The sequence below is a fragment of the Sciurus vulgaris genome (genome assembly GCF_902686455.1).
Source record: "Sciurus vulgaris genome assembly, chromosome: 6".
NCBI lineage: Eukaryota > Metazoa > Chordata > Mammalia > Rodentia > Sciuridae > Sciurus > Sciurus vulgaris.
The window spans coordinates 75,470,104-75,482,615 of record NC_136466.1 but is presented as its reverse complement, the minus strand read 5'-3'; the positions used below and the strand labels follow the sequence as shown (position 1 = coordinate 75,482,615).

The 12,512-nt window shown below is 37.7% G+C and overlaps 1 protein-coding gene across 4 annotated transcripts in view; it reads left to right on the top strand.

Moving 5' to 3' along the window:
- Window positions 1-8,971: 8,971 nt before the first annotated feature.
- The window catches only part of CAMK4 (calcium/calmodulin dependent protein kinase IV), a 245,401-nt gene continuing 241,860 nt past the window's right edge, over window positions 8,972-12,512 (top strand). For 2 of the 4 annotated variants that reach the window (XM_079143533.1, XM_079143532.1), the window contains exon 1: window positions 9,563-10,029. Coding sequence is in view for 3 of the 4 variants with exons in the window: in XM_079143532.1 (XP_078999658.1) it covers window positions 9,869-10,029 (161 nt within the window). In the remaining variant the exon portion in view is untranslated. Of the gene's footprint in view, window positions 9,065-9,254; window positions 9,288-9,562; window positions 10,030-12,512 lie in introns of those variants that run through there. The other 2 variants (XM_079143531.1, XM_079143530.1) reach the window with 2 other exon arrangements.

Here is a 12,512-nt window from a genome sequence, read left to right as displayed (position 1 = left end):
AAAAAAAAAAAAAAAAAAAAAAAAAAAAAATAGAATTATCCAGATTCACTAGGATTTCTTTTTCCTTCTTTGTATCAGTTTTAGTGAGTGGCATTATTCTAGGAATTTATTCATTTTATTCAAGTTTTTATAATATCCTTTTATGAATTTTAAAATTTATCAAATTTGTGATAATTTCCCCTGTTTTAATCCTGATATCCCTCATTCATGTCTGTTCTTTTTCTATTGATTTGTTCCTCTTGGAGTTCATCCACTTATTGATCCTTTTAAAGAACAGAGTTTGGTCTCTTTCAGTATCTCTACGGTATATTAGGTTTCTATTTCATTAATTCTCCCCCTTTTTATTTATTTCACATTCTTTCAGTTAAATTTTCTTTATTTTTCTAGTGTTTTTTGTGATGCATCATTGCACTTCAAAGCCAGAAAATGTTAGGAAAGATGAATAAGAGAGGAGAAGTTAGATCATTCTGCTAAAGAAAAGAACTCTACTATTATTTGGAAACCTGGTAAATTTAGAAAACTTGGCCTTTCTCTGTCCTTTGAAAAGTGAAAATTGAAAACAGAAACAAGGCAGTCTACTAAGTCTGGAAATACTACATAATTTTTAAGACACATGTCTATATTAGTTGGTTTAAAATTTTGGGCTAGTTTTTTTTTTAATTTTACTACACACTGTAATTACACTGTAATTTCTTTTAGATTAAACCCTAGAAATCTATAGGGTCATATTGCAGAGCAGTGCCTGCCTGGGCTGGCAGGGGTGAGGAGTAGGCAGGGGGAGATTGCAAAGACACAAGGACTGGAGGTTATGGACCTGTTCACCCTCTGGACTATGGTGATGGCTTCACAGGTATATGCATACATCTGAACTTATCAGATTTTACACTTTCAATACTTGAAATTCATATTATGTCAATTACATTTATATAAAATTGTTTAGAAAAGATACCACCATAGAAATAACAAGGGAAACCAACACCCCTGTCTTGGTTTCTTTCTTGTCAGACAAAAAAATTGCTGAGATTATTATCATTTTCCTTTCCATGTAATGTGCCTTTTTCTCTAACTACCTTAATTTTTTTTCCTTCTCTTGTTTCCAGAAGACTGAACATAGCTACCTAGATGGCATGTTTGCATGTGTATACACACATAATATTTGATGTTTATCCTCCTTGTCCTCCTCTAAGTTTCTTGGAATTGTGATTTGGTGTGTGTTATTAGTTTTGGAAAATTTGTACTTTTATTTCTTCAAATATTTTAAAATTTTTATTGATCTTTTTATTTGTTCTAACTAGTTTTACATGACAGTAGAACATACTTTGAGAGGACTGGAGATATAGCTCAGTTGGTGGAGTGCCTGCCTCACAAGCACAAGGCCCTGGGTTCAATCCCCAGCACTGCAAAAAAAAAAAAAAAAAACCATATATATATATATATATAAACACATATATATACTTTGATATATGAAATATAGATGGAGTGTAATTTCTCATTCTTCTGGTTGGATATGATGTAGAATCCCACTGGTTGTATAGTTATTTATGTACATAAGGTAATAATGTCTGATTCATTCAGATATTTTTCTGTCCTAATTCTCTCTTCTTTGGTGAGTCAATTAAGCATTATGTTAGCCTAAAATACATTAAGATGGTATCTAAATGATATATTAAATACGTTTAAGATTGTTCCACAGCTCTTGGATGCTCCGTTCTGCCTTTTACTTTGGGTGATTTCTCTCTGTCTTAAAGTTCACAAAATCTTTTCTTGGTTCTGTCATGTCTACTGAGGAATGAGTCAAAGACATTCTTCCTTTATGTTACTTGGGGGTTTTTGTCTCTTGAAATTCCATCTCATTCGCTGAGTTCTCATCTCTGCTGAAATTTTCCACTAATCTCATTTCTTTTCACCTTTCGCACTAGAATTTTTAATATCCTAATTACAGTTATTTTAAAATCACTGTCAGATGATTCTAACATCTCTGTCACATCTGAGTTGGTTCAGTTTACAGTTTTTTTTTTTTTGTTTGTTTTTTTCCTTAGCAATATAGTGTTTATTTCTTGCCAGTTTGTTTGCCTCATAAATTTGTGTTCAGCGTCATGCATCTTGTGATGGACAGTGGAAACAGGTAACTATGCCTATAAGCAGGCAGGTCTTCTCCTCTGCTAGGCTTGTAGAATAGGGGTTTGAGTTAACCTAGTGGGGAGTTTGGCTGGATTTTCAGTTTATTCAGTGCAACATATGCTTTGAATTCTGCCACCAATACTTTTAATTTAGGATTTAGTTTAGTTGGGAAATCTTTTAGTTTTCTTAAGATGTTATCTCTGCTTCACCATTGGCTTTAGGCCTAAAGAGGTATGTGGTGAGAGGGTCTGCCTCCCCTTCTCCTCTCAGCATCCCACTGTTGACTTGTTATTTGATGTTGGTTTGGTGTTAGTGAGCAGAGAGGACTGTCTCTCTTGTTCTGATTAAACTTCAGTCTTAGGTAGACCTTGTGTGCCTGGATCTTGGGAACGTGACCTCAGAGCTCTTTCTACCATCAGTAGTTCTGTGTTCAGCACACTCTTGCTTTTCCCTCCAGGGTAGAGGGAATTTCCTTGTTCTCTTCCTCCAGTTTCAGTGGGTTTATGCCAGTGCCTAAAGGTGACATTGCCTGTTGCAGACTGAGGTCTCTGATTCATAGGGAGAGAAGGGTCTGGTGTGGTAGCTGCTCACCACAGCTGCTGTTCTCTCCCAGGTCTGCACCACCAGGCAGGTTGGCTAAGAACTCCCATCAGATCTTTTTTATATGCCCAATAGAGTTAGTGGAGAAATTGTGGACTCCTCCAATATATATAACTCCTGATGGCTCTGCACTCTCTTCTAAGCCCACAATCAACAACCCCTATCTTGTGAACTCTTCCAACCAAGTTCTTATTGATGTCTGGCTGTGTTTGTCCCAGGTAAGCCATTTTTCCTCCTGGGAACCCATCTCCTTAGACTTTAGACTAATTTGTGGTCCTAGGACCTCACTTCTCTCAAGGGTTCCAGAGAACTTGACCCTGCATTTTTGTTGTCGACATTGTAAGGTTGGATGCAATGTTCTTTCTAGCTCTCTATATAGTGAGAGAAAACAAAAGATTTTCTTCAGGATTTTTGTTTTCTTCTTATTGATTTCTAAGAATGCTGTTTATATTCTGGATAGTTAATCTTTGTCAAATATTTGTTTTCAGAACATTTACCCCCATCTGTGGCTTGTGTTTTAACTTTTTAAATTGTTTCTCCTGTTCTACAGAAGTTTTTAAATTTGGTAACATTCAATTTTTAAATATTTTTATTTTATGTTGAGAGCATATTTGTGTTCTAAGATATTTTTTTCCACTGTAAATTCCTGAAGTTATCCTTTAATGCTTTCTTCTTGGATTGCTACTGTAGTTGTAGCTTCTATACAGGTTTATGATTCATTTTAAATTTATTTTTGTTCTGATTCAAGAAAAATGTTGGGGTTCATTTTTCCCATTTAATTCTTAATATTTCTTTCAAAAATTAATTGACCACATATATATGATTCTATTTCTGGACTCTTTATTTTGTTCTACTGACTTATTTTTTCTATTCTTACATGAGTACCATACGGTCTTCATTTCTGTTCCTTAATAGTACATTTTGAAATAAAATAGAGATTTTTCAACCTCATTCTATTTTTGTATTATTTTGGTACTTCGGGGTTTTTTTTTCATGTTTTAGAATAAACTTTTCATTTTCTGCAAACAAAGCCGATTAAGACCATTCTATATATCAATTAGCTGAAGAACTGACATGTTAACAACATTGAATTCTTTAATCAATGAATATGCATACCTTTCCTTTTATTTGTATCTAATTTGCATCCTCAGCAATATTTGATGCAGAGGATTTGGAAAACTTCTATTAAATTGAATAACATGCTTCTTATTCAATAGTTAATAGAATGTTTTTCTTGAGTTTCCCTAGTAGTCCTATTTATATGTAGAAATACAATTGATTGTTTTATATTGACTTTCTATACTGTGATCTTGCCAAATTCACTGATCAATTTTAGGACTCTAAATTAATTTGATACATGAAAACAACTTAACTTCTTTTCTCTAGTATTTAGATTTTTTAATATTACCAAAGTTAGAACATTGGCTATGCCTCTATTAATATTTTAATTGGCTTTATTGAGGTACAGTTTGCATATAAAAATTCAATTTTAGACGTATAATTTAAAGAGTTTTGACAGATGCATAAAAGCATGTAATCACCACTACCACAATTATAACATAAATCTCTCTATCACTTTGCAAGCCCCCTAAAGCCCCTTTGCAGTTGATTCCCCACCACCACCTTGGTCCCTGAGAGCCACTGATCTTCATTCTGTCACTTTAGCTTCCTTTTCCTATTTTATTTAGAGGGAATTATATATATAGTATTTCATGCCATTTTCTACCATTTATACTATAAATCACAAAATTCAGTGTTATAATTTTTGTTTTAAATTGTATTATCTCTAAATAAATTAAAAGAACAAGAAAAATAGCTGTTTATATTTACACATATTTTCCATTTCTGCTGCTCTGCATTCTTTTCTGTATAACCGAATTTCCATCTGATTAATTTCACTTCGGCCTCAAAAAATTCCTTTAGCATATCTTATAGTGAGAACTCCTGACTATGAATTCTTTCATATTTAGTTTATCTAAAATATCTCTATTTTATTTCAATGTTAAAGGATATTTTTACTGAATATAGAATTTTAAAATTTCTTTCAATAACATTACTTTTGAAGTTAGATTACTTTAAAGACATTGCTTTGATTTTTGGCCTCCAACATTTTTGATAAGGAGCCATATTATTTGTATCATTACTTCCCTAAATGACTAATATACCTTTCCATCTCTCTCTCTCTCTCTTTCTTATCTCTGACTCTGTCTGTCTCTCTGCATATGGATGCTCTCAAAACATTTTTTCTAAATCTTTACTTTCAAGTGTTTGACTTGTATGGGTCTCATTCTAGGCATGGTTTTATTTCCATTTATTCTGTTTGGGTTGTTTAAATTCTTGGATCTATAAATTGATGCAATTTACCAAAATTGGGGGAAATTGCAGTCAGTATTTTTTTTTTTCAAATAAACTTTCTGTCCCCAACTATTTTTCCTTTCTTTGGGGGACTTTAATTGCATGTAAGATATCTTTATATTGTGCTATGATTCACCGAGTCTTGTTTATTTTTTTCATATATTTATTTCTTTTCTTTTTCCCTCTAGATGGGATAACTCCTATAACTATTTTTTTTTAGTTCTCTTCTGTTGCATAAAAAATACTCCAAAATTTAGAGATTCGAAGCAACACAATCATTTATCTCTCACAGTGTCTCTTAATGTAGAATCCTTTAATTATCAGGAGTTATTAATTCTCTCATTTGAATAATTTCAGATCAACCACTCATGAGGCTGCAGTTAGATACTGACTGGGGTTGTGGTCATCTGAAGCCTCAATTTGGGTATGGTAGCTCCCTTATATAGCAAGTTTGTTCCTCTTTATTCCAGTCTCCAAGTGGCTGCTTGAGTGTCCTCATGTCATGGAGGCTGGTTTACATCAGAAGAAGCAAGCCAAGAGAGGAAGACAGAATATGCTATGCTTTTATGTCTTCAGAAGCCACATGTTTTCACTTTCACAACATTCTATTGGTCACAGAGGCCAGCCATAATTTGTCATGGGAAGCAAACTCAGAAAGACATGAATATGTTCAGGTGAGAATGTCTGTGGCCTATTTTGGAAGCTAGAAATTGTATCTATCTGTAAGTTTCCTCACTCTTTCTTCTGCAAAATGCACTCTTCTTTGAACCCTTCGATTGGTTTTTAATTTTTTAAAATTCAAATAGTTTCTTTTCAGTTCTCAATATTCCCCTTATTTCTTTTGGATATTTTCCATTTTTCTGATAGGACTCCCTATCTGAATGCTCACATGATTATCTTTTCCTTTAATTACTTGAATATATGTATAATAGCTACTTTAAATAATTTTAAGTGAATATCAACCTATAGATCATCTTGGAATTGGTTTTTGTTGATTTTTTTTTCTTTTAGCTATCATTTGCATTTTCCTGTCTCATCACATGTCCAGTCATTTTTATCATCTACTGGATATTATCAATGATTTTTTGTAGACATTCTGAATTCTGTTATCTTTTTCTTAAAGAGGTTTTAAAATTCTATCCCCTCAACACACATTGAACCTGTTGGGACTTATACTCCAAAGTGGTAACACTTAAAAAATTTCTTCTCGGCTAATTTAACCTTCCAGTTATTGTTTATTTCTTTCCTCTGCTTTCACTGGAGTCTCCCACACACTTTGGAGATTAGCCTACTATTTGAGCATAGATTACATATGGATTTTTGGATTCCCCACCATGGTTTGTTCTTTCTGGAATTCCTTTTTCAATTTCTAATATCTCGGCCAGCCCCAAATTCTACTTTCTGACACTGAAAACTAATAATACTAAAGTTTTCTGCTTGAGTTATAGTTGTCCTGTGCCACCTGCAGAGTGCCCTCAGAGGAAAAGCTGAATAAATATTCCTCGGAAGAGATGCTTTCTTCCTTGGATTTCATTCTTCCCAGTTTTCTGATTTTGATTGTTGTTCTGCACAATTAAATTGCTGTTTTCATATTTAATCCAGAAATCATAATTTTTATATACAGAAGAGTTATTCATATTAACTATTCTGCCATTACAAGACAGGAAACTTGTCCATTCATGTGTGAGACACTAGATAGCTTATAGAAACTTTGGATTGCTGAGTCTGTTTAATGGTGGGTTTTACTCCAAGGTGATTTGTAGAAATCAGGGTATTGTGCTGGCGGTATCCCAACTGGACACCCAATTATTGATATCCATAGGCCTCTCTAACCTTGGGTGGTTTGGTTTTCCTTGTGAAGAATTGTCAAGTTTCCATATGCGTGGAGGTAAGACAGATACAAGCCAATTTGCTGGGACTCTGGGACCAGTGAGTCTCAGGGCTTACTTTGTAGAGTATCACTTACTCTGTTTTCATTATGACCTCAGTTATATCTTCTGACCTAAAATATTTTATCCTATCTTCAGTTAAATCTGCTGTCTTCTCCTGGAGTTTGGTAGGCATGTGTTTGGACTATGAATGGTTAGGAGAGATAATCTAAGCCTGAATTTTGTGTTAAAAGTTTCAACCAATGATTTCTTCTCTGTTCCCCCCCACCTGTTAGAACTATCTGTTATTCTAATTTCAGAGCATTTTCTGATACCATGGAAAGAATGAGATATCTTCTTACTGGCTTTTTTCCATTACAAATCTAGATTCCAGGTCTTTCCTGTCTTCTAAGTCAATCATCATACGTTCTTTATGTTCAAGATTTTGTTAACGTTACTTCTCTTTTTGTGGGTTTATACTTCTATTCCTTTTCTGATCATTTTCATTGGGACTTGCTTAGAAGTGATGGTAAATTGAGTGGTATTTAACTCCAATTCCAACTATATTGAAATAATATTTATTTATTTATTTATTTATTTTGCGGTACTGGGGATAGAACTCAGGGTCTTGTGCTTGCGAGGCAAGCACTCTACCAGCTGAGCTATCTCCCCAGCCCTAAAATAATATTTATTAATTTACATTACTCTATTTTAAAATAAAAGTAAACTGCATGGATTAAATTAAATATAGTAGTCTCCTGCTTATCAGCAGGGGATAGAGTTCAAGTCTGCCAGTGAATGTCTAAAATCATAGATGGTCCTCAATTCTACATATGCTATGTTGTATTCCATATAGACGTACTAAGTGACTAATGAGAGGTAGCATATGCAGGGAGGATACATTGGACTAAAGGATGATTCAGATCCTGATCAAACAGAATGGAGTAGCACTAAGAGTTCATTAAATCATTTAGAACAGTGGGAAAGTTAAAACTTTTGAATTGCTTAATTCTGGAACTTTCCACTGAAGATTTTGAGACCTCAGTGGACCATGGGTAACTGATACTATAGAAAGTGAAACTGCAGATAAGGTGGGACCTTCTTTTTAAACCTGAGTTAGTAGCACGGTTATGTCATTTATGAAAAGAATGTGTCAAATGACTAAACTTATGCTGAATTTAAATATCAATTCTATAATTATCTATGTACCATGAAATGGCTGTTTTTCCATCCATCATTCCTTAGAACAGCAGGAGATAAGAGACTTAACCACGTCCTTCAATGTAATATGCTTGCTTTTGACCTACGTGAGAAAAGAATCGCTCCTGATGCACAAGCATTTACGTGCAGTGCTGCCACTTCTGAACCTGTCTCAAGAGGTGTAAATAAAAATGGCTTAGCAAAAGATGCCCATCTTTCCACCAAGCCAAGGGAAACTTACTTAGTGAGAATTGGAATTTACTTTAGAGAGCTTTATTATCTTGGTTTGCTTATGAGGTTGATTTTCTGACATGAAGATTAGTGAATTTTTTCTCCAAATAGTAACATCATGCATTTTCAATATTTCACCAATTAATCCACTGGGTAACGGAATTTGTATGAACTTACATATATTTGACATTTTAAAGAGAATTTGTAAATTGAGGATGTGTTCATCCTCATGATGTTAGTTGTGAGAAGTTACTGTATTAATTTTTCAGTTTCAATCAAGTAGGTTCACACACCTATCACTACTTGATTGAATTTATCATTGTTTCACCAATATAGTGATAGATATTCAACCAGTTCTTAGAACAGCTATGACATGTGATGGACAGACATTAGAATGTTTCTGGTGGAATACATCTCTTGGGAAGAAGAAAACTTTAAATGTAGCGTTCTTCACTGCCATGAATGGTGACAGGTCCTGCCTTAAGGCAGACGGTTCGACTAGTTGGACTCTCCAGGGCCCTTCCAGACCTGTAATTCTCTAAGCCACTTCTGTTGCTGGCCTTCAGACGCTGAGATTGAACTAGACACAGCCAAGCATGTGCCCCTTTAGGAGCTCCAGCAGTGTCAGAGGCGGCAGTGCCACCAGCAGCAACAACAGCATCTATTCCAACTGAAGACTTCGCCCAAAGGTGAGTCAGGTTACCCTGGACCTAGGCCTCTCCCTTTCCTCCAGCTTCCACTGGATGCGGGCACAGGAGCCCTGGAGGACTGAAAACCACAGGACACCCTCTTCCACCAATATAATCTTTGACACAGGGACGAACAAGGGATGGCTGGTTGGCTAGTGCTGGGTGGGAGGGACTCGCTACGAGACACGCTCGAGGAGGGATGAGTTGCACCAACAATGACCAGGTTCCTTTCGCACCATCCACTGGGTGCCCGCCACTCCCAGAGCTCTCATCCCACCGCGCGCGGTCTCCTTGCAGGCTGCGGGCTCCCGCGGGAGGGCGTGTGGGATGATGCTCTGGTCCCTGTGCCTTCTCCAAGCTCCTGCATCCGGAGCCGCCCTAGCTGGCACCGCGGCAGCCACAGCCTGGGAGGGAGAAAGGGAAAAGGGAGGGGGGCTGGAAAGGCTCGGCAAGAGGGAGGAGGGGAAGTGGGGAGGGAAGGAGCGAAGGGGAGGGAATCTCTCTGCTCTGCGGTGCCTCCCCCTCGTCTCTCTCCGGCTGGCGGTGACTCCGGCTTCCCTCTGCACACCGGCTCGCAGTGGCTCGCCCCCTTCTCCGCCCACCCTTCCTCCCGAGCGCGCTGGCGGGGAGCTGCAGCCAGCGCGCGGCGGCGGAGCCGGGGAGGCGCAGGCGGTGGGTGTGTGCGCGTGTGTGAAGGACGCCACCTCTCTCTCGCTCCTGCTTTCTCAGGCGGCGGGCGGCGGGGCTGCAAGCTCCGGCAGCGGCGGCGGCAGCGGCGGCGGCTTCCGGAGTCCCGCCGCGAAGATGCTCAAAGTCACGGTGCCCTCCTGCTCCGCCTCGTCCTGCTCTTCGGTCACCGCCAGTGCGGCCCCGGGGTCTGGGAACGTCGTCCTGGATTACTGGATCGACGGTTCCAACAGGGATGCTCTGAGCAATTTCTTCGAGGTGGAGTCGGAGCTGGGACGGTAAGGCGGGGCGAGGCAGGTTCCCTGGACCAGGCGGAGCTCTGAGGCGCGGGCTTGGGCTGGGACGCCTGCAGCGTGCACCCTGGGTTGTCCCTCTCGCAGTGGCTAATCCCGAGGACAGGGGACTCGCCTCTCTGCCCTTCTATTTTTCGCCGCCTAGTTAGTGTCTGGGAGAGAGCTAAGCTTTTCTCAGGTGCGGCTCAGGTCTTCCCGAGAGTGCCTAGGCCGGTGCAGTTGTTACCATCAGCGGTACTCTCCCAACCTTCCTGCTCCAGGAAGAGAAGGCTGCCCCTTCTCTTGGGTGATAGCTCTCACAGCACGTGGGCCCTGTTTTCCCAATTAGTGTCTTTGCTCACGGTTATAGCTGGCTTGTTATTTTGGGGAGTGGGGATTGGAGGGTGCCCCTCATATCAAGACAAAATTATTAAATTAAATTCTTCCTCCTTCCCCTCATCAAGCTCTCCAAAGCAAGTAGCACTAGGAATTAAACTTAAATACTAGCTTCCCTGCAGAGTGTGCTCAGGAGTGAAGGGGGAAATGAATCATTTAAGAGAGTTAAGGACAGAATAATGAAGTAGTGTGGCTTTAAAGAGATAGCACATGGGGTCCATGCAGTGTAATTAGTGAGAAGAGGTCTGCTGATTTATTTAAATTATATATATAAAACCCTATCTCTCTAGGGAAGCATAAATGTCCCTCATCCCTTCCCTGGAGATCCAAACAGGTAGCAGATTTGCCCTGTGAATGATTCCGTATGTTCTCATATTTTTGTCCATTGAATTTTTTTCTTTCGTTCCTTTTTTTTTTCTTCTTCTTTCTTTTCTGTTGTTCATAGGTAAGGAGACTTGTTTTCAACACCCAGTTTAAATGCAGGGCCCTTTACTATACAGCATCAAGGAAGATGTAATTTAAACTGCTGACAAATTGCAACTTCTTTGCAATTTTATTTTCCTTTCTCTTTTTGCTGGAAATAATTTAGCTAATAACCAATTAAAAAATGTCATTAGAGACCACAGAGCAAGAGCAGGATTCTGAATGTTGGTACTTGGCTAGAAAGTATAAGGGTCACTGCCCTACCTATCTCCAATTTGCTATTACTACTAAAGGCTCATTGAGAATGGATGATACGTGAAAATGAAAAACTTCTGAATGAAAACTTAGTAATTCATTATGCTTAATGTCTCAAAATACTTTAGCATTGAATAGTGTATGCAAAGCATCCATTTCTGATCCAAGTTTTTCAATGTCCTTCTGAAGATCTGTTACATATATATTGATATGAAATAACAGAAATATGTCTGCAAGGTTCAAAACCTAACTGTGTGATGTGCTGCATAATTGTGTGTACATAATTGTGTGATGTGCTGCAGCGGTACTGCTGTGTAAACTTCTGATTAAGGAGATAGATAACTTACTTAAAATTGTTTACTTGGTGTTTTAGAAACTGCCACATAGTTGAGGAAGTGCCTGATGAGGCTACAGGGACTGTCCCAGCAGCAAACCTAACTGCCATCCAAGTAACAACTACCCTAGATGCTTCTAATCCTTTCCAACTTATCATCGGTACAGCTTGTCTTTATTAATAAGTTTTGCCATCAGAAAACTGAAGAAATTTCCTCTAATTTGAGGAATGGAAAAATGAGAGAAAAATAACTGCCAATTGTACACACATGGGATGGTAGACATCACAGGGAATGCCTAAGGAATTTAAAGATTTTTTTTCCTTAAGTTTGGTGTTATATGTTGCATAAATTTGGGGTTACAAATCCAAACTTACTATATATTTCTAAGACTTTGGCTTTTAAAAATCACAGAATTAAGATTTTTTTGGGAAAAAAACTAAAGCTTGTAAACTTCTCTCTTTTTCAGTAGTAATGTGTAATTGTTTAGGTAAGTTTTCTATAGATGGCAGCATTGGTGAGTTATATGCTTACACTATTTGTTAAGGCTTTGAAATATTATAACTTAATGATACAACTTAGTTTTTTTTCAACAAAATATTCCTGAAACCTACAGCAACTAGTATTCTGAATATAATTAAGACTATATAATCAAAATTATTACTATAGATACAGTCTGTGATAAAATCCTCTTCCTTCCTATACTAGTGATCAAGTTGAACTTAGTTAATTGGTTTCAAGTCTTTACTCTCACGTCTTGGGTCAAACCTGCTTGCCAGTGGTTGCTCTAAGGACAAAACATTCAATTCATTAGTACACAGTTGTCATTAATATGCTAAGAAAGTAGTGCTCTGGTGTTGTGTGGTACCACTCAAGAGCGAAAAGCTCCAGAGTTTAGACAAACCCAACAATATTGAGTTAATTGGTGATTTATTGGTTCCTCTGTTATAATTATCTGTTATAAATTATTGACTCCTGGAATCAAGAAGATTGGACTTGTTGGGTGTCAACACACCCTGAGGATGTTTAGAAACTCAAGGATAGCTAAATTCCCAAGGTTATACCCAACATGACTATTGGGTG